Here is a 25,198-nt window from a genome sequence, read left to right on the forward strand (position 1 = left end):
CAGCAACACAACCTGGCCTCACCTGCACACTCACACACACACAGCAACACAACCTGGCCTCACCTGCACACACACACACACACGGCAACAGAGCCTGGACTCACCTGCACACACACAGCAACACAATCTGGCCTCACCTGCACACACACAGCAACACAACCTGGCCTCACCTGCACACTCACAGCAACACAACCTGGCCTCACCTGCACACACACTCACACGGCAACACAACCTGGCCTCACCTGCACACACACTCACACAGCAACACAACCTGGCCTCACCTGCACACTCACACACACAGCAACACAACCTGACCTCACCTGCACACACACTCACACAGCAACACAACATGGCCTCACCTGCACACACACTCACACAGCAACACAACCTGGCCTCACCTGCACACACACAGCAACACAACCTGGCCTCACCTGCACACACACGGCAACACAACCTGGCCTCACCTGCACACACACGGCAACACAACCTGGCCTCACCTGCACACACACGGCAACACAACCTGGGCTTACCTGCACACGCACGGCAACACAACTTGGCCTCACCTGCACACACACGGCAACACAACCTGGCCTCACCTGCACACACACAGCAACACAACCTGGCCTCACCTGCACACACACAGCAACACAACCTGGCCTCACCTACACACACACACAACACAACCTGGCCTCACCTGCACACACACACAACACAACCTGACCTCACCTGCACACACACAGCAACACAACTTGGCCTCACCTGCACACACACAGCAACAGAACCTGACCTCACCTGCACACTCACACACACACAGCAACACAACCTGGCCTCACCTGCAAACACACACACAGTAACACAACCTGGCCTCACCTGCACACACACAGCAACACAACCTGGCCTCACCTGCACACACACTCACACAGCAACACAACCTGGCCTCACCTGCACACACACTCACACAGCAACAAACCTGGCCTCACCTGCACACACACTCACACAGCAACACAACCTGGCCTCACCTGCACACACACAGCAACACAACCTGGCCTCACCTGCACACACACACAGCAACACAACCTGGCCTCACCTGCACACACACAGCAACACAACCTGGCCTCACCTGCACACACACTCACACAGCAACACAACCTGGCCTCACCTGCACACACACAGCAACACAACCTGGCCTTACCTGCACACACACGGCAACACAACCTGGCCTCACCTGCACACACACGGCAACACAACCTGGCCTTACCTGCACACACACAGCCACACAACCTGGCCTTACCTGCACACACATAGCCACACAACCTGGCCTCACCTGCACACCACAGCAACACAACCTGGCCTCACCTGCACACACACAGCAACACAACCTGGCCTCACCTGCACACACACAGCAACACAACCTAGCCTCACCTGCACACACACACAACACAACCTGACCTCACCTGCACACACACAGCAACAGAACCTGGCCTCACCTGCACACACACAGCAACACAACCTGGCCTCACCTGCACACACACACACACAGCAACACAACCTGGCCTCACCTACACACACACACACACACAGCAACACAACCTGGCCTACCTGCACACACACAGCAACACAACCTGGCCTCACCTGCACACACACAAACACACAGCAACACAACCTGGCCTCACCTGCACATACACTCACACAGCAACACAACCTGGCCTCACCTGCACACACACAGCAACACAACCTGGCCTTATCTGCACACACACAGGGCAACACAACCTGGCCTCACCTGCACACACACATCAACACAACCTGGCTTCACCTGCACACACACAGCAACACAACCTGGCCTCACCTGCACACACACAGCAACACAACCTGGCCTCAGCTGCACACACACAGCATCACAACCTGGCCTCACCTGCACACACACAGCAACACAACCTGGCCTTACCTGCACACACACACACAGCAACACAACCTGGCCTCACCTGCACACACACGGCAACACAACCTGGCCTTACCTGCACACACACAGCAACACAACCTGGCCTCACCTGCACACACACAGCAACACAACCTGGCCTCACCTGCACACACACAGCAACACAACCTGGCCTCACCTGCACACACACGGCAACAAAACCTGGCCTCACCTGCACACACACAGCAACACAACCTGGCCTCACCTGCACACACTCACACAGCAACACAACCTGGCCTCACCTGCACACACACACACACAGCAACACAACCTGGCCTCACCTGCACACACACAGCAACACAACCTGGCCTCACCTGCACACACACGGCAACAAAACCTGGCCTCACCTGCACACACACAGCAACACAACCTGGCCTCACCTGCACACACTCACACAGCAACACAACCTGGCCTCACCTGCACACACACACACACAGCAACACAACCTGGCCTCACCTGCACATACACTCACACAGCAACACAACCTGGCCTCACCTGCACACACACAGCAACACAACCTGGCCTTATCTGCACACACACAGGGCAACACAACCTGGCCTCACCTGCACACACACATCAACACAACCTGGCTTCACCTGCACACACACAGCAACACAACCTGGCCTCACCTGCACACACACAGCAACACAACCTGGCCTCACCTGCACACACACACAACACAACCTGACCTCACCTGCACACACAGCAACACAACTTGGCCTCACCTGCACACACACAGCAACAGAACCTGGCCTCACCTGCACACACACAGCAACACAACCTGGCCTCACCTGCACACACACTCACACAGCAACACAACCTCGCCTCACCTGCACACACACACACACACACAGCAACGCAACCTGGCCTCACCTGCACACACACAGCAACACAACCTGGCCTCACCTGCACACACACTCACACAGCAACACAACCTGGCCTCACCTACACACACACACACACACACACAGCAACAAAACCTGGCCTCACCTGCACACACACTCACACAGCAACACAACCTGGCCTTACCTGCACACACACAGCAACACAACCTGGCCTCACCTACACACACACACACACAGCAACACAACCTGGCCTCACCTGCACACACACTCACACAGCAACACAACCTGGCCTCACCTGCACAAACACAGCAACACAACCTGGCCTTACCTGCACACACACGGCAACACAACCTGGCCTCAACTGCAAACACACACACAGTAACACAACCTGGCCTCACCTGCACACACAGGAACACAACCTGGCCTCACCTGCACACACACTCACACAGCAACACAACCTGGCCTTACCTGCACACACACAGCAACACAACCTGGCCTCACCTGCACACACACAGCAACACAACCTGGCCTCACCTGCACACACACACAGCAACACAACCTGGCCTCACCTGCACACACACAGCAACACAACCTGGCCTCACCTGCACACACACACAACACAACCTGACCTCACCTGCACACACACAGCAACACAACTTGGCCTCACCTGCACACACACAGCAACACAACCTGGCCTTATCTGCACACACACAGGGCAACACAACCTGGCCTCACCTGCACACACACATCAACACAACCTGGCTTCACCTGCACACACACAGCAACACAACCTGGCCTCACCTGCACACACACAGCATCACAACCTGGCCTCACCTGCACACACACAGCAACACAACCTGGCCTTACCTGCACACACACACACACAGCAACACAACCTGGCCTCACCTGCACACACACGGCAACACAACCTGGCCTTACCTGCACACACACAGCAACACAACCTGGCCTCACCTGCACACACACAGCAACACAACCTGGCCTCACCTGCACACACACAGCAACACAACCTGGCCTTACCTGCACACACACGGCAACAAAACCTGGCCTCACCTGCACACACACAGCAACACAACCTGGCCTCACCTGCACACACTCACACGGCAACACAACCTGGCCTCACCTGCACACACACAGCAACACAACCTGGCCTCACCTGCACACACACAGCAACACAACCTGGCCTCACCTGCACACACACAGCAACACAACCTGGCCTCACCTGCACACACACACAACACAACCTGACCTCACCTGCACACACACAGCAACACAACTTGGCCTCACCTGCACACACACAGCAACAGAACCTGGCCTCACCTGCACACACACAGCAACACAACCTGGCCTCACCTGCACACACACTCACACAGCAACACAACCTGGCCTCACCTGCACACACACACACACACAGCAACACAACCTGGCCTCACCTGCACACACACAGCAACACAACCTGGCCTCACCTGCACACACACTCACACAGCAACACAACCTGGCCTCACCTACACACACACACACACACACACACAGCAACAAAACCTGGCCTCACCTGCACACACACTCACACAGCAGCACAACCTGGCCTTACCTGCACACACACAGCAACACAACCTGGCCTCACCTACACACACACACACACACAGTAACACAACCTGGCCTCACCTGCACACACACTCACACAGCAACACAACCTGGCCTCACCTGCACAAACACAGCAACACAACCTGGCCTTACCTGCACACACACGGCAACACAACCTGGCCTCAACTGCAAACACACACACAGTAACACAACCTGGCCTCACCTGCACACACACAGGAACACAACCTGGCCTCACCTGCACACACACTCACACAGCAACACAACCTGGCCTTACCTGCACACACACAGCAACACAACCTGGCCTCACCTGCACACACACAGCAACACAACCTGGCCTCACCTGCACACACACTCACACAGCAACACAACCTGGCCTCACCTACACACACACACACACACACACAGCAACACAACCTGGCCTCACCTGCACACACACTCACACAGCAACACAACCTGGCCTTACCTGCACACACACAGCAACACAACCTGGCCTCACCTACACACACACACACACACAGCAACACAACCTGGCCTCACCTGCACACACACTCACACAGCAACACAACCTGGCCTCACCTGCACAAACACAGCAACACAACCTGGACTTACCTGCCCACACACGGCAACACAACCTGGCCTCACCTGCACACACACGGCAACACAACCTGGCCTTACCTGCACACACACGGCAACACAACCTGGCCTTACCTGCACACACACAGCAACACAACCTGGCCTCACCTGTACACACACAGCAACACAACCTGGCCTCACCTGCACACACACACACACACACAGCAACACAACCTGGCCTCACCTGCACACACACAGCAACACAACCTGGCCTTACATGCACACACACAGCAACACCACCTGGCCTCACCTGCACACACACAGCAATACAACCTGGCCTTACATGCACACACACAGCAACACAACCTGGCTTCACCTGCACACACACTCACACAGCAACACAACCTGGCCTTACCTGCACACACACAGCAACACAACCTGGCCTCACCTACACACACACACACACACAGCAACACAACCTGGCCTCACCTGCACACACACTCACACAGCAACACAACCTGGCCTCACCTGCACAAACACAGCAACACAACCTGGCCTTACCTGCCCACACACGGCAACACAACCTGGCCTCACCTGCACACACACGGCAACACAACCTGGCCTTACCTGCACACACACGGCAACACAACCTGGCCTTACCTGCACACACACAGCAACACAACCTGGCCTCACCTGTACACACACAGCAACACAACCTGGCCTCACCTGCACACACACACACACACACACAGCAACACAACCTGGCCTCACCTGCACACACACAGCAACACAACCTGGCCTTACATGCACACACACAGCAACACAACCTGGCCTTACCTGCACACACACAGAGCAACACAACCTGGCCTTATCTGCACACACACTCATACAGCAACACAACCTGGCCTCACCTGCACACACACTCACACAGCAACACAACCTGGCCTCACCTGCACACACACAGCAACACAACCTGGCCTTACCTGCACACACACAGCAACACAACCTGGCCTTATCTGCACACACACAGCAACACAACCTGGCCTCACCTGCACACACACACACACAGCAACACATCCTGGCCTCACCTGCACACACTCACACAGCAACACAACCTGGCCTTATCTGCACACACACTCATACAGCAACACAACCTGGCCTCACCTGCACACACACTCACACAGCAACACAACCTGGCCTCACCTGCACACACACAGCAACACAACCTGGCCTCACCTGCACACACACGGCAACACAACCTGGCCTCACCTGCACACACACAGCAACACAACCTGGCCTCACCTGCACACACACAGCAACACAACCTGGCCTCACCTGCACACACACACACACACACACACACACACACACACACAGTAACACAACCTGGCCTCACCTGCACACACACAGCAACACAACCTGGCCTCACCTGCACACTCACACACACACACAGCAACACAACCTGGCCTCAACTGCAAACACACAAACAGTAACACAACCTGGCCTCACCTGCACACACACAGCAACACAACCTGGCCTCACCTGCACACACACTCACACAGCAACACAACCTGGCCTCACCTGCACACACACTCACACAGCAACACAACCTGGCCTCACCTGCACACACACAGCAACACAACCTGGCCTTACCTGCACACACACAGCAACACAACCTGGCCTCACCTGCACACACACTCACACAGCAACACAACCTGGCCTCACCTACACACACACACACACACAGCAACACAACCTGGCCTCACCTGCACACACACTCACACAGCAACACAACCTGGCCTTACCTGCACACACACAGCAACACAACCTGGCCTCACCTGCACACACACAGCAACACAACCTGGCCTCACCTGCACACACACTCACACAGCAACACAACCTGGCCTCACCTACACACACACACACACACACAGCAACACAACCTGGCCTCACCTGCACACACACTCACACAGCAACACAACCTGGCCTTACCTGCACACACACAGCAACACAACCTGGCCTCACCTGCACACACACGGCAACACAACCTGGCCTTACCTGCACACACACAGCAACACAACCTGGCCTCACCTGCACACACACAGCAACACAACCTGGCCTCACCTGCACACACACAGCAACACAACCTGGTCTCACCTGCACACACACAGCAACACAACCTGGCCTCACCTGCACACATACACACACACACAGCAACACAACCTGGCCTCACCTGCACACACACAGCAACACAACCTGGCCTTACCTGCACAGACACAGCAACACAACCTGGCCTTACCTGCACACACACAGAGCAACACAACCTGGCCTTATCTGCACACACACTCCTACAGCAACACAACCTGGCCTCACCTGCACACACACTCACACAGCAACACAACCTGGCCTCATCTGCACACACACAGCAACACAACCTGGCCTTACCTGAACACACACAGCAACACAATCTCGCCTTATCTGCACACACACAGCAACACAACCTGGCCTCACCTGCACACACACACACACAGCAACACAACCTGGCCTCACCTGCACACACACTCACACAGCAACACAACCTGGCCTCACCTGCACACACACATCAACACAACCTGGCCTCACCTGCACACACCCAGCAACACAACCTGGCCTCACCTGCACACACACAGCAACACAACCTGGCCTCACCTGCACACACACAGCAACACAACCTGGCCTTACCTGCACACACACACAGCAACACAACCTGGCCTCACCTGCACACACACAGCAACACAACCTGGCCTCACCTGCACACACACAGCAACACAACCTGGCTTCACCTGCACACACACAGCAACACAACCTGGCCTTACCTGCACACACACAGCAACACAACCTGGCCTCACCTGCACACACACAGCAACACAACGTGGCCTCACCTGCACACACACAGCAACACAACCTGGCCTTACCTGCACACACACAGCAACACAACCTGGCCTTATCTGCACACACACAGCAACACAACCTGGCCTTACCTGAACACACACAGCAACACAATCTCGCCTTATCTGCACACACACAGCAACACAACCTGGCCTCACCTGCACACACACACACACAGCAACACAACCTGGCCTCACCTGCACACACACTCACACAGCAACACAACCTGGCCTTACCTGCACACACACAGCAACACAACCTGGCCTCACCTGCACACACACAGCAACACAACCTGGCCTTATCTGCACTCGCAGTGGAGTACAGGAAGTAAGTCCTCTGCCAACTGCTCTTTAACTGATATCTAGAACAGCAGAAAGGGAAGGAGGTGCTGTTCCCAGCTTAATGAAACGATATACCTATACCGAGATAAGGACGGAATGGCTCTTTCGGAAAAACAGGGATACAGGTTGGTAATTGTGGAGATGAAGGAGAAGAGCTGACGCAGAAGGCGGTCTGCACGGGCCCTGCAGGTTACTAATTGCATAGGGTAGGAGAGGAGACAGACATGGTGCATCAAGAGCAGGTACAGCTATGACAGTACCAATGAAAGACTAAACAGAGAACCTAGTGGGATGGCTCAGGGAAAAAAAACAAACCACTTGCTGTGCAAGCAGGAGAACCCTGGTACAGACCCCATCACACACGTATAAAGTGCATGCAGTTCCAGTAGGGAGAAGGCAGATGCTTAGCGCTGACGGGCCGGCCAGCCAGGCTACCATAGTCAGCCAGATCTAGGATCAGTAAGAGACCCTGTCTCAAAAACTAAGGTAGAGAGTGATAAATAAAGACACTTGACATTGACCTCTGGCCTCCATCATTTTCATGTACACATACATATACCTGTACCAGCAAACATATACACGCGTACATAGTTCAGACAGACACACAAAGGCACGCACACAGGCACACACACACTCACACACACACAGAGAGAGAGAGAGAGAGAGAGAGACAGACAGACAGACACACACACACACACACACACAGAGACAGAGAGAGAGACAGAAACAGACACTGACTAATGGGTTCAAGAGATAGAGAGCAGAGGTCAGTGGTATATACTGAAATAAATGGGATATAGTTTTTATGATATGGGAAGAAGGAAATGATTGAGAAATAGCTTTGAACAGCTATTGAAAAGAGGCTGTTTTTTGGGAAGAAACAAGAGGAAGGTGTGAGGTAAGTCAGAAATGTTGCTTCTAAGATACCTCCAGCAGAACTAAGCAGAGATTTGCACCAGGAAGTTAAGAGGTAAGTAAGAAGATCAAGGGGCTAGGAGGTTAACAAGAGGCTTAGGCTGTTTTGTGAGGACTCTAGACTGCCAGAGACTAGCTAACGGGGCAGAAAGGGCTTTCAGATTCTCACCTCTCCTTATTCCAAAAATGGGTGCATCTGTTCTCAGTGTACAGCTACCTATACCCTTAGAGCTAACAAGAATTCTGCTGTAGAGGATCTGATGCCCTCTTCTGGCATCCATAGTACTGCACACATTTGGTAAACACAGGTAATCAGGTTCTTTCTCTCTCTCTCTCTCTCTCTCTCTCTCTCTCTCTCTCTCTCTCTCTCACACACACACACACACACACACACACACACACACACACAGGGTGGAAGGGGGAAGAGGAGGGAGAGACAGAGACAGAGAGAACAGAGTGTTAATAATGTATAGCCAAGTTAAAGGGCACATGGAATTCTGAAAATAAGTAACAATCCATCCATCTGGCATTCTAGTAAGGAAAAATTTGTAGCCTGTGTTTTCTATAAAGATAACCACTATGTAGAAATTGCATATAGATTAAAATTGTACTACTATATTAGATTTGGTGATCAAATCTGTAACACCTCAGGAAGCTCAGAGAAGAAGATTGCAAGCTTAAGTTGTACCTTGAGTACTAAGTGAATTCAAGGCCAGCCTGGGTCCGTCCCTCCCTCCCTCCCTTCCTCCCTCCCTCCCTGCCTTCCTCCTTTTCTCTCTCTCTCTCTCTCTCTCTCTCTCTCTCTCTCTCTCTCTCTCTCTCTCTCTCTCTCTCTCTCTCTCTCTCTCTTGAGACTTGATCTCAAAATAAAAGACTACCAAGTGTGGTTGAATGTTTAAAACGGAATCAAGGTCACTAGCAGCATATTATTATCAAAAAAAGCTGCAGTAAAATTACATCTGTTTTGTGTTTACTTATAGCATTCCATCTTAAGGAATATTAAAAAAAATATAAGAGCCAAGAGTTACTTACTCTACTACACTTTTTCTAATTAGTTTTCTTCTTTTGCACATGACCTGAACATTAATAACTCCACACTGCCCTCTAGTGGTAAATGAAGGAAAGAGTCCATCAGAAGACTTTTGCCTTTTAGCACACCTCGACTAACAAGAAATCGTATGTATATCATAAGCATAGTTTCTTAATCTGTTATGATTTACTGCAGAGGAGTCATTTAAAATGACTGCTTTCAATTTATTAGTGTAATTTTAAATATTTGTGTAAGTAAAAAGCATGGATTGTTACTTGTTTTAAAAGCAAATGTGTATCATTTATCAGGCACCTTGAACTATTCTTGAGCCCTACCCAAAGTATCTTAATCAGGAAGGCATGGTGGCCTGTGCCTTGAACAGGAACATTTGGGAGGCCAGTGTGGGTTACACAGTGAGCTCCAGGGAAACCAGGACTAAAACGTCACAATCTGTCTCAACCAAGCAAGTAAGCAACTTACACTATACTAAATGCCCTACGGTCACTCACTCTCCCCGCCCACATCTCTAAGCTTTAAAACTGAAGTGGAGGGAACCTCTCTCTTCTTACCAAAAGGATTACTGGAAGGGGCTTCAATTAGTTCATCTTTAATATTAGACTGTTACTTGGCTAATAATTTAATTTGAATAGCTAAAATATATATGTCATTGTATACCTTAAACCAATAATAACTTAGAACTTAAAAATGTATATGGGAGAGATGTTTAGTGTCTCCATTGTGAAGAAGCACCCATTGGGGAGGAAAGGACTTACACTTACACTCCCAGGTACAGCCCATCACTGAGGGCAGTGGAGGTGGGAAGTCAAGCAGAGGAGGAGCCCGGAGGCAGGAGCTGATGCTGAAGCCATGGAGGAATGCTTCTAACTAGCTTGCTCCTTACAGCTTGCTCAGCCTGCTTTCCTATTGAATCAGGACCATCAGCCCAAGGTGTCCCTACCCACAATGGGCTGGACCTTCATATATCAAACAGTAATGAAGAAAATACCTTAGCTTTCCTACAGCCCGAGCTTACACAGGCAATTTCTCAGTTGAGTTTTTCTCCTCTCAGATATATTGTTTGTGTCAGGCTGACACAAAATTAGCCAACACAGATGCCTTGTGAGATGAACAAACCTGAAACAGCTCAGTCACTATAATGATTTTGGTGAAACTCACTTTTCCCCCCATGGGGAGGAAATAAATTGTTCAAGTATCTGCAGTGGGAGATGGACAAAAGTGGGATTATTTATTTAACAATCCCCCCAACCCCGCTCCTGAAGAACAATGATAAGAATGAGCTTATAAGAATCTTTATCATGATATCTAGGTTGATATAAATAAAACCTCAGGAGGTGATAATGCCAGTAGCATAGCCTGATTATTAACTAAGCTGCTGGAGTTCCATTTAAAATTTGGTCCAGCAGGTGAAGAACTGGGTGCTCTGTCGCTTACTTTCTACATGAAGGATGAGACTAAGGAAGAAGGCTAAGAAGGCTAGACCCTTCTGCTCTGAATTCCAGATCTAGTCATTCACGAAGAGGCTGAGTGTAGTCTCTTACAGACCAAGAATGGCAACCAGCAAGTCACTGAGAACTAGTGCTAATCAGGAAACGAGATAGTTTAGTTTGTTGCTTTCTTTCTTTTTCTTTTTCCTTTTTCCATTTAACAGCTAAATTAATAAAGCTCAAGGTCAGGTAACCAACTTGATCCAAACTCAGCAAATGCACTGGCAATATGTCTGCAGATAGACCTTTGAACTCTGCTTCAGAGATGCGTTCAACAGCATATAACTACGCAATGAGCGCCCGATCGTAAAAGTCTGACATACTTACTCTTTGCAGACTTGGAGAACTTGTTTTTAGGGAGTAAATGCCTTGAAGGTAAAGGTTCCACTGTACCTTTCATTCACGACATTAAATTTATATGAAAAATTTACTGATGAATTAAAAAACCAAATCTTGGCACCGGTGGGACTTTGTCATTATTGGCTATTTTGGGGTGGGGTAGGGCATGTGAAGTTACGCCTACCTTGTAACAGTCGCCTCCAGGAGTGACTTCGTGAATATACACCAATGGTCCTTCATTCCTATCAATGCCGCCTAGGATCTTCAGACCTAGACCTGTTTCCTTAGCCACTGTAATCACCCGAAAGGCAGGATCCCTAGGATGAAATATAGTAGCATTCACAGGTTGGACTAGAGATCTGTATAGTTTTTTATAAGCTATTTATTAAATCAAATTGTCAGACCTGGGTAACCCAGTAGCTTATGTCTGCTACCAAGGACACCTGAAGCAAGTCACAGAAGTGAAGTGAGGTTTATCAGTTTTCAATTCTTACATAAGCAAGCAGCAGCAGCAGCAAAGCTTATGTCTTAGGAGTAAAGGCGTTACTGTGGCGGAGGTGAATTCAGGGATTCAGACTTGGTTGGGATGAGACTTTTTTGGCTTCTGTTGTTTAGAAGACTGCAGTGGAGGCTCTAAAACCAGATGTGTTAGCACACAGGAGCGACTTCATGTCTGCAGGTAACTTAAAGCAAAATAAATTTACTCCTACGTGAATCTCAAGACTTATCCTTTCAGTCTAGGAAGAGGACTGCATTGTTACGAAGCACTTGCTCTAGCTGTAATTTCTGGCACACAAAAGAAATGCCATCAAAAAAGAACTCTTGGAATAATTCTACAAAAAGTATGGCGCCAAGGCGTATTTTTTGAGCATGCTGGTTGAACAAAACTTAAGCAAAGTTAGAGTCTTGGCTCCAAGTGTCCACAGTGTTTACCGAGACCTCCGCTAATAGATGTAAACATAAAATGCTAATCAATTTCGTATTTATATAATCCTCTGTCCTAGCTGTTCACACACACACACACACACACACACACACACAGTCTCTCTCTCTCTCTCTCTCTCTCTCTCTCTCTCTCTCTCTCTCTCTCTCTCATTTTAGGCTATTCTGGAATGTGAAATCATACATTCATTCATACATGTCTATATATATTTTTGTATATGCACATGTATATGTATTTTCTTATGCAAAAAGGAGAACCAAAAAAGACCCAAGAATAACAATGATTATCTACAGGAAGACTGAGTGTGTGGGAAAGGATAAGAATTAGAGACCTTCCCTGACTGAACCTTGCAGAATACATGTTAATATATTAGATGTTTAGAAAATATTTGCCTGTTTCTCTGGTTGCTATCTACATGCTACCTGTTGGGGCTTTCTAGAAGTCATCATTGTCTTTACTACTTGAATTTGGACTTGCCTATTAGATTTCTTTGGGCCACAGGATTCTAGCAAAATCAAATATGAGGAAGTCAGATACTCATAAATCATTTATGCTGCCTGCTAGGAGCCATTCTGCTACTGTTTGACAAGGCCTGAGTTAGCCTTCTGAGGGATGAAAGAACAGGCGGAAAGTGAATTCAGCTGCCTGGCCTTCTGAGCTGAGGTATCACACACTGCTGTGGCATCTATTGCCAACCAGAATTTCTCAGTCAACCTACAGAACTATAGGAAAAAGACATTCTTACTAGTTTAAGACATTTAGGGATAATTAGTCAGAAAAAGCTAATCCTATATAAATTCAAAAGAATTACATCAGACTTTTCAAAGAGCTACAATCTGTACCAGGAATTTTAAAGAGAAGGCAGGGTTTGCTGTGTATTGATTTACAATATATTATGGTTTGGAGGTGTCCCTCAAAGACCTTTGTGTTAAAAGGCCTGGCTACTAGCCTGGAGGGCTACTGAGAAGTTACTGGTGGTTCCTGAACTAGGCAGGCCAGATCACTACGGGGATGGTTCTGAAAGGGACACCGAGACTCGCCTCCTGGCTGGTATGCAGTGAAGAGACCACCCAGCCCATGCTGCTGCCATGTCCCCACAGCTCACAGTGAAAGGTGCAGGTGCACTAAAACCCTGAAGACTCAGCTGAGTTCTCGGGTCTCAAAGACTGTGTCAGATGCTGCTATCTCGGGTACAGAGGTCTCCCTAGGACTCGTCAGAGCGCCAAGAATGCAATGCTTTACTTGACCCATTACTCAGTACTACTTCCCTAGGCCATGCAGCTTCAGGACAAAACGAAACCTAAACTCGATGTTCACTAATAGTGTGCACACGTCTACACACACTACGTAACCCTTAAACCTCACCTTTCAAGTGGGCTGGAGGACCGTGCAGAAGATGTACCAATATCCATGCTTCCACAGTTGCCTTGGATTTAACAGCTATGTGAAGGAAGACCTTGGAGAGTCTAAATATTCTTTTCCTCAGACTGGAATTATAGAAAATAATTTTTCAAGTCATAGAACGTTCCAATGCAGTTCCAACATCACATAAAGACATTATATACTTGGCAACAAACAAAACATGCCCACATATTAATATTGGTCTATTTCATTTATCAGGGGCTACGATATTTTAGACATTGATGGTAACATCTGAAGCATCAAGACAGCTCCCCACACAGGGAGATGGCCCTGTCCCTACATCACTATGAATATATGAAATCCGTGCTCTTTATGACAAGTGCAGATTACAGCAGTGATTAAAACATATATGAGCTAACTGAGCTTTACAAATGCAAACGACTGGAAAGTGCCTCCTGTGAGCACAGGCCATGGAGCTTACAGCAGAAAAATAGTTACACAGTCCACGTGAAGAAAGCAGAAAGCCGTGTCCCCCCGACTCCCCCGAGGGTCTTCCTGCAGATTCTGTATGGCTCCAGCTCATGCTACTCCACCTCACGGGTTTCCTATGCAAAGAGAAAGACGCGGTTTTAATGTCTTCTACGACTCCACTGTGAATAATGCGGAGTGGCTTAATTATAACAACCTACATTAAGCAGAGCTTCACTCCTGTGACTGAGAAATTGGAAGGAAGCTGCAGAGCATCCCTTTAGTTCCATGAGGCCTACCACATGTAATCCCTTAGCCCTCACACAAGTGTTCGCCTGGGAGGGAGAGAAGATATGTTCTAAGGTCGAAGTATCATTTCTAACAGAAATGTAGGTGATTCTTAATTTTAACAGTGAGAAGGTATAACTGATTGAAAATGGCCAATGTTTTAAAGTTGAAAACCACATCTGGCACTGAGTAAGGAGGTTCAAAGGCACCGTGCTTTTCCACATTGATACATAGTGCTTGCTTCCTCAGTGGAACTGGGGCTGTAGGGTCTATGACATCATTACCCTTGGTCCCTCTAAGTCTCAGCTTCATTGATACAACAGGCTCCTTAATAGTAGTAATGTTCCCATCAGTGTATACACACAGAGCAGAAACTTTCCAAATTGCTCCTTTTACCTTATGCTTGCTGTAAATCAATCAGAGTCAGAGAACTAAAACCAGGGGGTTAGCCTACCTTTCCCTGAACTCTTGTACACAGGGGAATAAAAACCTCTTCTCTATATAAACTGAAGGACCCTGGACAAAGAGCCAACCATCAATCTTCAGGGAGCTTAGCCAAGAGTTATACTCCCCGTCTTAACAACATAGCTCACCTTCCCAGCCCTCATGTGGCGAGCAAGTAGAACAGTGGAGGTCACAAGGGCACAGAGAAATGACGCCATCAAGTTACTGCACTGTCATCAGCAGAACTCCAGCAGTATGAAAGTTACTCAGTACTGCCCCTGAGAGGAGGGATGATGACTTGAAGGAAGAGCTATGATCAATTCTGACTTAGAGTCTAGAGCCATTGCAGTCATAAAGTTCAATTCTAAGATAGTGTTTGATGAACTGCTTTAACGATGCCCGCATGGGGCAGTCTAAGACCTCAAGAGAGGACTCTCAAATATAAAACAAGAGCAGCTTCTGCTCAGTGACTCCATGTGTCACGGACTGTGCAAAATACTTCAGATGCATTTATTTTATTTTACATCATGGAAAATGGAGTAGATACAGGTTAAAGAATCAAGTTCAAGTTACAATGTTGCCACGTGCTAGTGACATGGCCTCAGAAGACAACTAGCCTCTGGGCATAAGAGGAATAATGTAGGAATAGCAATACCTAGCCCAAAGGGAGATATGAGGGAGGGAGGAAGGGAGGATAATGAAGGGCGTGAAAAGAAAATCTAAGCACGTTCCTTTCCTAAAGTAATTAAGATCCCCATCTAGTGGTGTGTTTTTCTGACAGGGCATAGGACCTCCAGTCTTGCTGGAACTCATCCAAATGCATGCTCGTTTCAGTGCTACACATGGATTTCACATAATGCCAAAATTCGCATTTTAAAAGAAATTTTATTTCAGAGTATTAAAATTCCAGTGCCCAAATTATTTCACTCTTCTAAACATTCGCGGCAGTGTACTACGTGGGTCTAGAGAAGAAGAAACCAGCCTCACAGACAGACAGACACATGCCAGCAGCTGTAAGCGTGTTCACAGTGGCTTACACAGGGGTTGAGGGGTATGGAGAAGCATACCTAGCCCAGAATTTGGAATTATCATTAAACATAAATAGTGCCAGGGACCACTGTATGCTTTCTCCTCCAGGAGCGCCACAAGGCTAACAATGTTAGCTTCATTTCACATAAGAATCACAGTTTTATGACTTAGTATTATCACAAGCCAGATACAAAGTATAACAAATTATTTTATATAGCATTAAAACCCAAGCCTAGTAAACTCTAGCATGCTATGAAATAAGTGTATGAACAATTTTACTCTCTATCCTGCCCATACTGAATGTATGTTAACAGTAGTAATACATTTTTTAATAGGAAGAGGCCAGTATTAAAACTTGCACAATAGCGTAAGTGTAATCTTATCCATCCAAACCACAAGGAGTGTGTGTGCGCGCGCGCGCGTGTGTTTGTTAATGCGGCTCTGCGCATTTGAATACACATGAGCAGAGAGGTATATGGTACATCTAACTGGAGACTAATGTTAGGTGTCTTTTCTTGCCTGTTTCCTCCCTTTAGTTTTTTTGAGACATCATGTCTTGATAAACCTGAAACTACCAACTCAGCTAGGCTAGCTGGCCAATGGGCTTTAGGCTTTGATGATAAGAGTGGACTGAGCTAAGTCCCTAGCCTTTCCAAGATTGTTAGTTATTTTGTATGTATGCCCTTCTCCTGTGATGGTTCCCTTCCTCTGTTCTGTTCATGTGTGCACGTGTAGTGCACAGGCATTTGTGTTGGCGTGCACAGTGGGTGGGGAGGTTGACACCAGGCGTCGCCCTTAACCATTCTACAGCTTAGATTTTGAGGTAGGGTCTGTCAGCGAACCTGGGGATCACTAATCTCTATGTCTTCAGCACAGGGACGACCAAAGGATGCTGTCCTACCAGGCTTCTTATGGAGGTGCTAGGGCTCAACAACTGAGCCATCTTCCTCCTTCTGAACCCCTTTCTTTTATACAAGGTTGCAAGTCCTTTCATCAATAGAGGTTCTAGTAATGTTATACACATAGTCACACATACATGATGGAATGACTTAAAAGAAATAAACCACTTTGTTCTTTTACTAAAAATATAAGCACTCAGTGAAGATATACTGTTTAACTAGCTTGCTGAGTCAGAGGGGAGAAAAGATTATGTCAGCAAAACCAGAAACTAGAACACTACGGAAAAGTGTTTTGTTTTATAAGATGAATTTACTTCAGAAAACTTGGATTTACTTTCATATATCAATCTCTTCTTTTACAACTTAATTAAACTATAACTACAAATCTTATCAGATAAATCAATCTTTGATTAAGATACAGTAATTTGTAGTCTCAGTAATTTTTAAAATGAGATATTTTACTACATAAAAAACATAAAAAGTAAAATAGGTAGGCATAAAAGTATATCAGAAATGAGTAAATATTAACACGAGGAAATTACCAGGCATGACACAAAGAAGCGAATTTCAACTATTCCCTCAAAAAGGTATGTGTTATTCCAAATGGAGCCACCATGATTAATTTCTGACTCTCTTTGCGTCATTGTGAGGAAAACTGTACCTTAAAGAAGCTCTAGATACCTCTGCTTCTTTCCTCTGCTTCTTTCCTTTGCTTTAGAACCATTTCACTAAAAAGCAAGGAAGGAATGACCTGCTCCCTTCACCCTTTTCTCTTTATCATTTTTCTCTGTTCAATACCCTCTGTCAGCACCAAAACTCAAAATACGATTTTCTCTCTTTGTTTTCGGCTATGAACATGCAAAGACATGTAGCTAATTTCACTGATCCTTGATGGTATCTGTATTTAAGCTTGAACTAGACATTCCTTTCCCACTCCAAGATCAGTAAGTCAGTTGTGTGCATTTCTTTTGGGGCCTTTTATAATTTTATTTTAGACATCTGATAACCATCTTAGCATGAATGTGACACAGACACCAACCCTGACTTTTCCTCCTGGAAGGTCTCTGTATGTCTGAGTCACACTCAAAAGCAGTCTGCCACCTCTGGCTGGAGATGCAACCTTCATCCACAGGGTAATTCTTACATTTGTTCAACTCTTGTCATTTGCATTTGATTAGAGTATTCATTTATATACTAAATTAATCTATTTAAATTAAATAGGCTTCATAATATATTCCTACATCTGATAAAACCAATTCTCCCTTGTTATTTTATTTAGCCAACTTTTCCTAACTGTTTTGGATTTTATATGTACACATTAACTTCAAAGTTCCCTTAATTAAAAAGACAAAGCAATGGTATTTATTGGAAAATCATACTAGAGTTATAAATAGAGAAAGTATTAGTATTTGATTTTATAATGTTATTTTCAGTCAAAGAACTTGGATGATCTTTTGTACTTCCTAGAGAGTTCCAAAGTTATCTTCATATCAATTTTATACATTTATAAGTCAATTTTTAAATTTTTAATTCTTTCTTTCTTTTGTTAATACCTTTTAATGTGATCTATGTGATGGACCAAGCATGAGGGCCTGACTTACATCCCCAGCGACCATGTAAAAAGCTGAGTGCACTTGTAACCCCAGTGTTGGGGAGCTTGAGAAGGGAGCATCACTGGAGCTCACTGGAGCATCACTGGAGCTCACTGGAGCATCACTGGAGCATCACTGGAGCTCACTGGAACATCACTGGAGCTCACTGGAGCATCACTGGAGCTCACTGGAGCATCACTGGAGCATCACTGGAGCTCACTGGAGCATCACTGGAGCATCACTGGAGCATCACTGGAGCTCACTGGAGCATCACTGGAGCATCACTGGAGCTCACTGGAGCATCACTGGAGCTCACTGAAGCATCACTGGAGCTCACTGGAGCATCACTGGAGCTCACTGGAGCATCACTGGAATATCACTGGAGCTCACTGAAGCATCACTGGAGCTCACTGGAGCATCGCTGGAGCTCACTGGAGCATCACTGGAGCTCACTGGAGCATCACTGGAGCTCACTGGAGCATCACTGGAGCTCACTGGAGCATCACTGGAGCTCACTGAAGCATCACTGGAGCATCACTGGAGCTCACTGGAGCATCACTGGAGTATCACTGGAGCATCACTGGAGCTCACTGGAGCATCACTGGAGCTCACTGGAGCATCAATGGAGTGGAGCGTCACTGGAACATCATTGGAACTCATTGGACCTCACTGACCAGCAAGTAGAGAAAATCTATGATTTCCAGTTTTAATGAGGGATCTAGTCTCAAAAAGCAAAGTGTAGAGTAATAGAAGAAACCTGATGGCAACTTTGAAGCCCTAGCCTGTGCACCATGCCCATGTGCAATTCATGGATACACACTCAGGCATGTACATACATATGAACACAGGCACAGGCAAATACACACTCACACACCAACTACTTTGTAAATGACACATGGTGTTAAGTAACTGTAGTATCTTCTAGAAAACAGTTTCTCTCTTATTCCAAGTTCTATAAATGACTACTAGATCCCTCACTTCAATGAAAAAAGCTCCAAGCAAGCTAACTAAGGGCAGCACAAGCACGCGCGCACACACACACACACACACACACACACACACACACACACACCTTATCATAGTAGACCGCACATCTGCAATAAATTGATTTATACACAAGTACATCATAACACCTCAGCACACACAGGCATACAAACTCTCCTTATCATAAACCATTATATCTTTTTCTGCTGTCATTGCAAAGATTAAAATAATACATCTTGAATACTCACAAGAGCTTTGTAAGCAGAGCCTAATTCCCACCCTTCCCTGACAGTATGCTTCCACATTCATTTCAAAGCACTTCACAAGCTGTGAGGTCAAGAAACTCCAATGCCTTTCCAACAGTTTGCCCTCAGTACAGAGATCACTAGAAGGAAAGGGAAGGACAAAGTGATACCGGTCAAGGAGAGATTTGTTGGTTTAATAGCAAGACTCTGAAATCTAATAATGATGACAATCGCAATAACTTCATAAGCTCCTGAGAAAGCTTTTTCTTTTTCAGAGATTTCTGGCCATTTAATAGGTCTCTGAAGATGCAGATGACACATTGGGGATTGTTGGTTCACACTGAATGTAAGGGTTTATCTTGGGTAAAACAGTGCTCAATGAGTCTCTTCCTAGAAAAGAGTACTATTCCTCTTTTCAAGGGTATAGGGGTACACACACACACACACACACACACACACACACACACACACTAGTGGCTAACTAGTGATACATATCTAAAGAAAACAGAGGTAACTATGGCTTATAAAATATCCTTTGAAATAAAAACTTAACACAATAAATGATTATGAACAATAAAGGGGGTGCTAAGTAAGCACTCTGCTACAACCTGTGATACCAGCGCAGGGAGGTTGAGGAAAGAGGAGGCTCATGAGTCTGAAACCAGGGAAACTCCGTTTCAACAACAACAACAACAAAACCCAAAACAGAAAAAGGAAAAAGGGAAAGTGTCTTAGTCAGGGTTCCACTGCTGTGAAGAGACACCATGACCAAGGCAGCTCTTATAATCGACATTTAATTGGGCCTGGCTTAAAGATTCTGAGGTTCAGTCCATTGTTATCACAACAGTCTCCAGGCAGGCATGGTGCTGGAGAAGCTGAGAGTTCTACATCTTGTTCTGAAGGCAAACAGGAGAAAACTGCCTTATAGGCAGTTAGGAAGAAGCTCTCTCAAAGCCCACTCCCACAGTGACACTCCTACTCCAACAGGTCACACCTTCCAATAGTGCCACTCTCTGGGCCAAGCATATTTAAATCACCACAAGAAGGTTAGAAAAAACAAGGGAAAACGAAAACATTTTAAGGACAGTCTTTTGGGGATCCATAGTGACATAAAGCAAAACCAGGGGTTTTATCACAGGCAAGGAGACTATCAGACCTGTATATAATATATTCTGATCATTTAACCCGCTTCCTTGTATGACCTTCTCCACATTAATTTTCCAACTTCATGTCATCTTTATATTTTTCTTTTCTTTTTGCTAAAAAGTAACCCATTGGATCCAAATAGTGTCACCCAAATATGCGTGGTTATGGAATCACAGGTATTATGATACTTTATGACTGGTGAGAGGGGATTAGCAAACATAATCCCAGTACTCAGGATGGGTGGCAGAGTCAAGCAGATCTGTGAGTTTGAGGCCCACCTGGTCTACAGAGAGTTCCAGGACAGCAGAACTATGCAGATAAATCCTGTCTTGAAAATGAATGAATGAATGAGCAACACACACACACACACACACACACACACACACACACACATGAGAATGCAAACCAAATTAAAAAGCTACACCTTCATTATCTTTAAAATCATCAGAAAACCCAGCACCCCGTTTAGACAACATTATGTGAATATCAAAAAGTTTATGTGACTATTTAACCTTATAAATGTAAAAGTGGATATGACCATAGCTAACTAGAAGGAGTTTGTCAGGTTTAACTTTTTGCTGGTACTGGATATTAACTGTCAAGTCTTTAATGCCACTCCAGGCTTTATGTAATTGTACTTCTAGCTTCAGAACAGGGTTCGACCAACTAAAGGAGTTCACAGTCCATCCACGGTGGAACACTAATCAGCATTAGTTACCACAGTGATTCATGCAGTACCACGAGCACGCTCAGACTGACTGAAGTTGCAGCCTAGGGTTATGCGTTCATTTAAGACTTTAGAGAAAAAAATAAATCTCAGCATTTCCTAATACTGCATTATTCTTATAGCTGTTCATGTCGATCTTGTATTACAATGTAAGGTCCTTGACCTCAGGTCTCCACACCATGTTCTGACTTTGATCTGTATTTAGCTCTAGTTGGTTCTTGCTCAGAAATCATCTTAGCACGTGCTACCTTATAAGTAGACATCTTAGCACATTAATGATTTTAATCAAGGCAGAACAAACTTCCTGATATTGAAAAGGAAATAGTTGTGCTCCAATGCTAACACTGCCCATTATAAAGCTGCTTTCTACACAGGGTGCGGAAAAGCACTGAGAAGCACAGTCACAAACATTTTAAGCCTAAGCTCTAAGTCTGATACTACCAGCTTAATAAACTTATAAAAGTTTAGAAATTACTTCAACACTCTGAATTGGTTTTTTGTTTTGTTTTTTGTTTTCATCCACAGAGTGGAAAGATTGGCCTCAGTAAGGGTTGAGCTTGGGAGAGGGCAGGAGAAGGGACTGTGTTCAGAACCAATTTCTTCCTACATGGCCTTTCTTCCTTCCTCCAGGTCTTCAAAACTGCCAGAAGCCGAATGGTCTAACTGTAGTCACTTTTCTTTTGACTCTGCCCTCTTCCATTCTGTCATGCTGAACTTTTAAATGGTGTCTACGATGTAGCATATTCTTTGGGTTGACATTACAGGCAAAAGTGAATTCACATGTTTGGGGCCAAGTTGTCAGCTATGGCTATTTGCTTATGTGCTGGGGGGAACAAACAGGCAAGGACATATATTTAAACAAAATAGTAGGCTTATTTCTCTTGTTGGGCACATATATATAACTATAACACTACATATACAAATCGTCTAGTTCTGTGTTGAGAGGGTCTAGAAGTAATGACTGCTTCTGTTTCCTAAACTTTATTTCTAAATATGAATATATTTAAAGGAGGCCACTAAAGGAGGCCAAACTCCCACACTAATAGTGGATGCCAAGGTTAGGTCAGGGAAAATGCAAGCGGAGCACGGCAAAGGTAAAATTTCCCCTTCATCAGAAGAGGAATTAACCAGTGTGTATTGACATAAACATAGAAGCAAGTGAGAATGTGTAAAAGTAACACTTGGCCTTACAGATGCTTCCAATAGCTTCTCCCCATAGGCCACAGTAGTTGTTTCTTAATGAGCATAAAATAATTTTTACAACCTTTGTAATAATGAAACTTGTCCAGGTATGGTGATATACATCTGTAATTGCAGTGCTGGAGGCTGATGCAGGAGGATTTTTGAGTTTGAAGTCAGCCTGGGTTTCTCTGGACGACCCTGTCTCTAAACAACAAAAATAAAAACAAATCCGTGAAGATACACCTCAGTAAAGAGATAAAAACCTTGGTCATGAAGCAGGTTGACACTATATGACTCTTAAGGAAATTCAAGGAGGCACGCACATCACTTCAGTTGTGCTTCTAACAGAGGCTCATAAACCATGAGAAAACATCACACACAATCATACAGATGCATACCAAGGAATAGTGTACCAATTAACCATCAGGTAATTAAAAATCTCAAGGGCATGTAGAAAGGCTGAAGAATAACTTCACACTGGTGGAAAGTAAAGGGGCAAGGCAACTGAGAACAGGGGACCATCTTGGACCAGACTCTAGACCTAAGCTGGAAAAAGTGACTTACGCGATATTAATTTCAACAGAGTTCATGGACACCGCAGTGTGAAGTTCTGAACAGACACGTTCTCTAAAACACTGATGCTGAAACCCTGGCCCTAGTGGAGTTCTGTTCAGATTAAAGAGTTATTAAGGTTAAATGAGATCATAATGGTGGAGCAACCTGATTGATTAGAAGGGGTTAGTGTGCCTTTAAGAAAGACGTCACCAAGCTTACTGACTCCTGCCAGGCATGCTAGTACACAAGTTTGGTACACGTGAGAGAGAATCCTCCTAAGAAATTAGCCAGCACCTTGCTCTTGATTCTCTAGCCTCCAGAAACATAATACATTTGTTGAGTAACTATTCTGAAGTATGCTGTTATGATGGGCCGAGGTGATAGCATGGTATTGATCTGCTATGATAGCATAACATTGGGTTGATGTTAAATACTTGACCTGGATGCCTGTACTGTGTCCTTGCAATCAATACTCATTTAAGAACTCAGTTTACAGTGCCAGAATATTGTCTGTCTGCCCTCTTCTCCATGGTACAAAGATCTTTAAGATCATGGGAACCACGTGAAGGATAAGTAGATAATTTATTATTTCTGCAATGTTTATATAACTTTTGAATGATTTCAGTGACAACTGGAGATTGAAACATTTTAATTGTCATCCAGAAACACTTCGATAAACATGGGCTGTCATTTTACATTATCATACAGAAACTGGATTGGTTCCTATTTTATTTTATTAAAAGAGAAATCTAGAAAGATCTATATCACTTTACTGCTATCAAAATGGCTGCTCCTCAGATATTCACTTCCAATCAATAAATAAAAGCAGTCATGATTGCAACCTTATTACTGATATATTTATATAGGTGCTTTGAATAATGGAGAAAAAAATGACTGGAAGGGGGAAACAGTTGAAGAAAATAAATGGTTGGCTTTAAGCACATTAACATTAGCATAAGATTTAAAAAAGTTTACAAGTATATTGTCTACATGTGTGTGCCATGTATGTGCATGTGTGTGCCATGTATGTGCAGTGCCTGAAGAAGCTAGAATCACGCTCCCAGGAACGGAAGTCAGAGACAGTTCTGAGTCCCTAGGTATGTGCTGGAAGGGAAGCCGGGACCTCTGCAAGAACAGCAAATGCCCTAGACACCTGAGCCCCCTCTCCAGCCCCTCACATGTGATGCGAAGCTACGCTGACAGGAAACTAAAACATGAGAGATCTCATTCTCAAAATTTTGACAATCTGGTGTATGAATC

The 25,198-nt window shown here is 45.9% G+C and overlaps 1 protein-coding gene across 12 annotated transcripts in view; it reads right to left on the minus strand.

Moving 5' to 3' along the window:
- Stxbp4 (syntaxin binding protein 4) overlaps window positions 1–25,198 on the minus strand; it is a 159,257-nt gene that overhangs the window by 132,034 nt on the left and 2,025 nt on the right. For 7 of the 12 annotated variants that reach the window (XR_015630626.1, XR_015630623.1, XR_015630625.1 and 4 more), the window contains 3 exon segments: window positions 14,861–14,984; window positions 14,383–14,504; window positions 12,259–12,391 (listed from right to left, as the gene is read on the minus strand). Coding sequence is in view for 7 of the 12 variants with exons in the window: in XM_087572134.1 (XP_087428260.1) it covers window positions 12,259–12,391; window positions 14,383–14,429 (180 nt within the window). In the remaining 5 variants the exon portion in view is untranslated. 12 annotated transcript variants of the gene reach the window in all.

This window comes from Rattus norvegicus, chromosome 10 (genome assembly GCF_021556685.1).
Source record: "Rattus norvegicus strain SHRSP/BbbUtx chromosome 10, alternate assembly SHRSP_T2T, whole genome shotgun sequence".
Classification (NCBI taxonomy): Eukaryota; Metazoa; Chordata; class Mammalia; order Rodentia; family Muridae; genus Rattus; species Rattus norvegicus.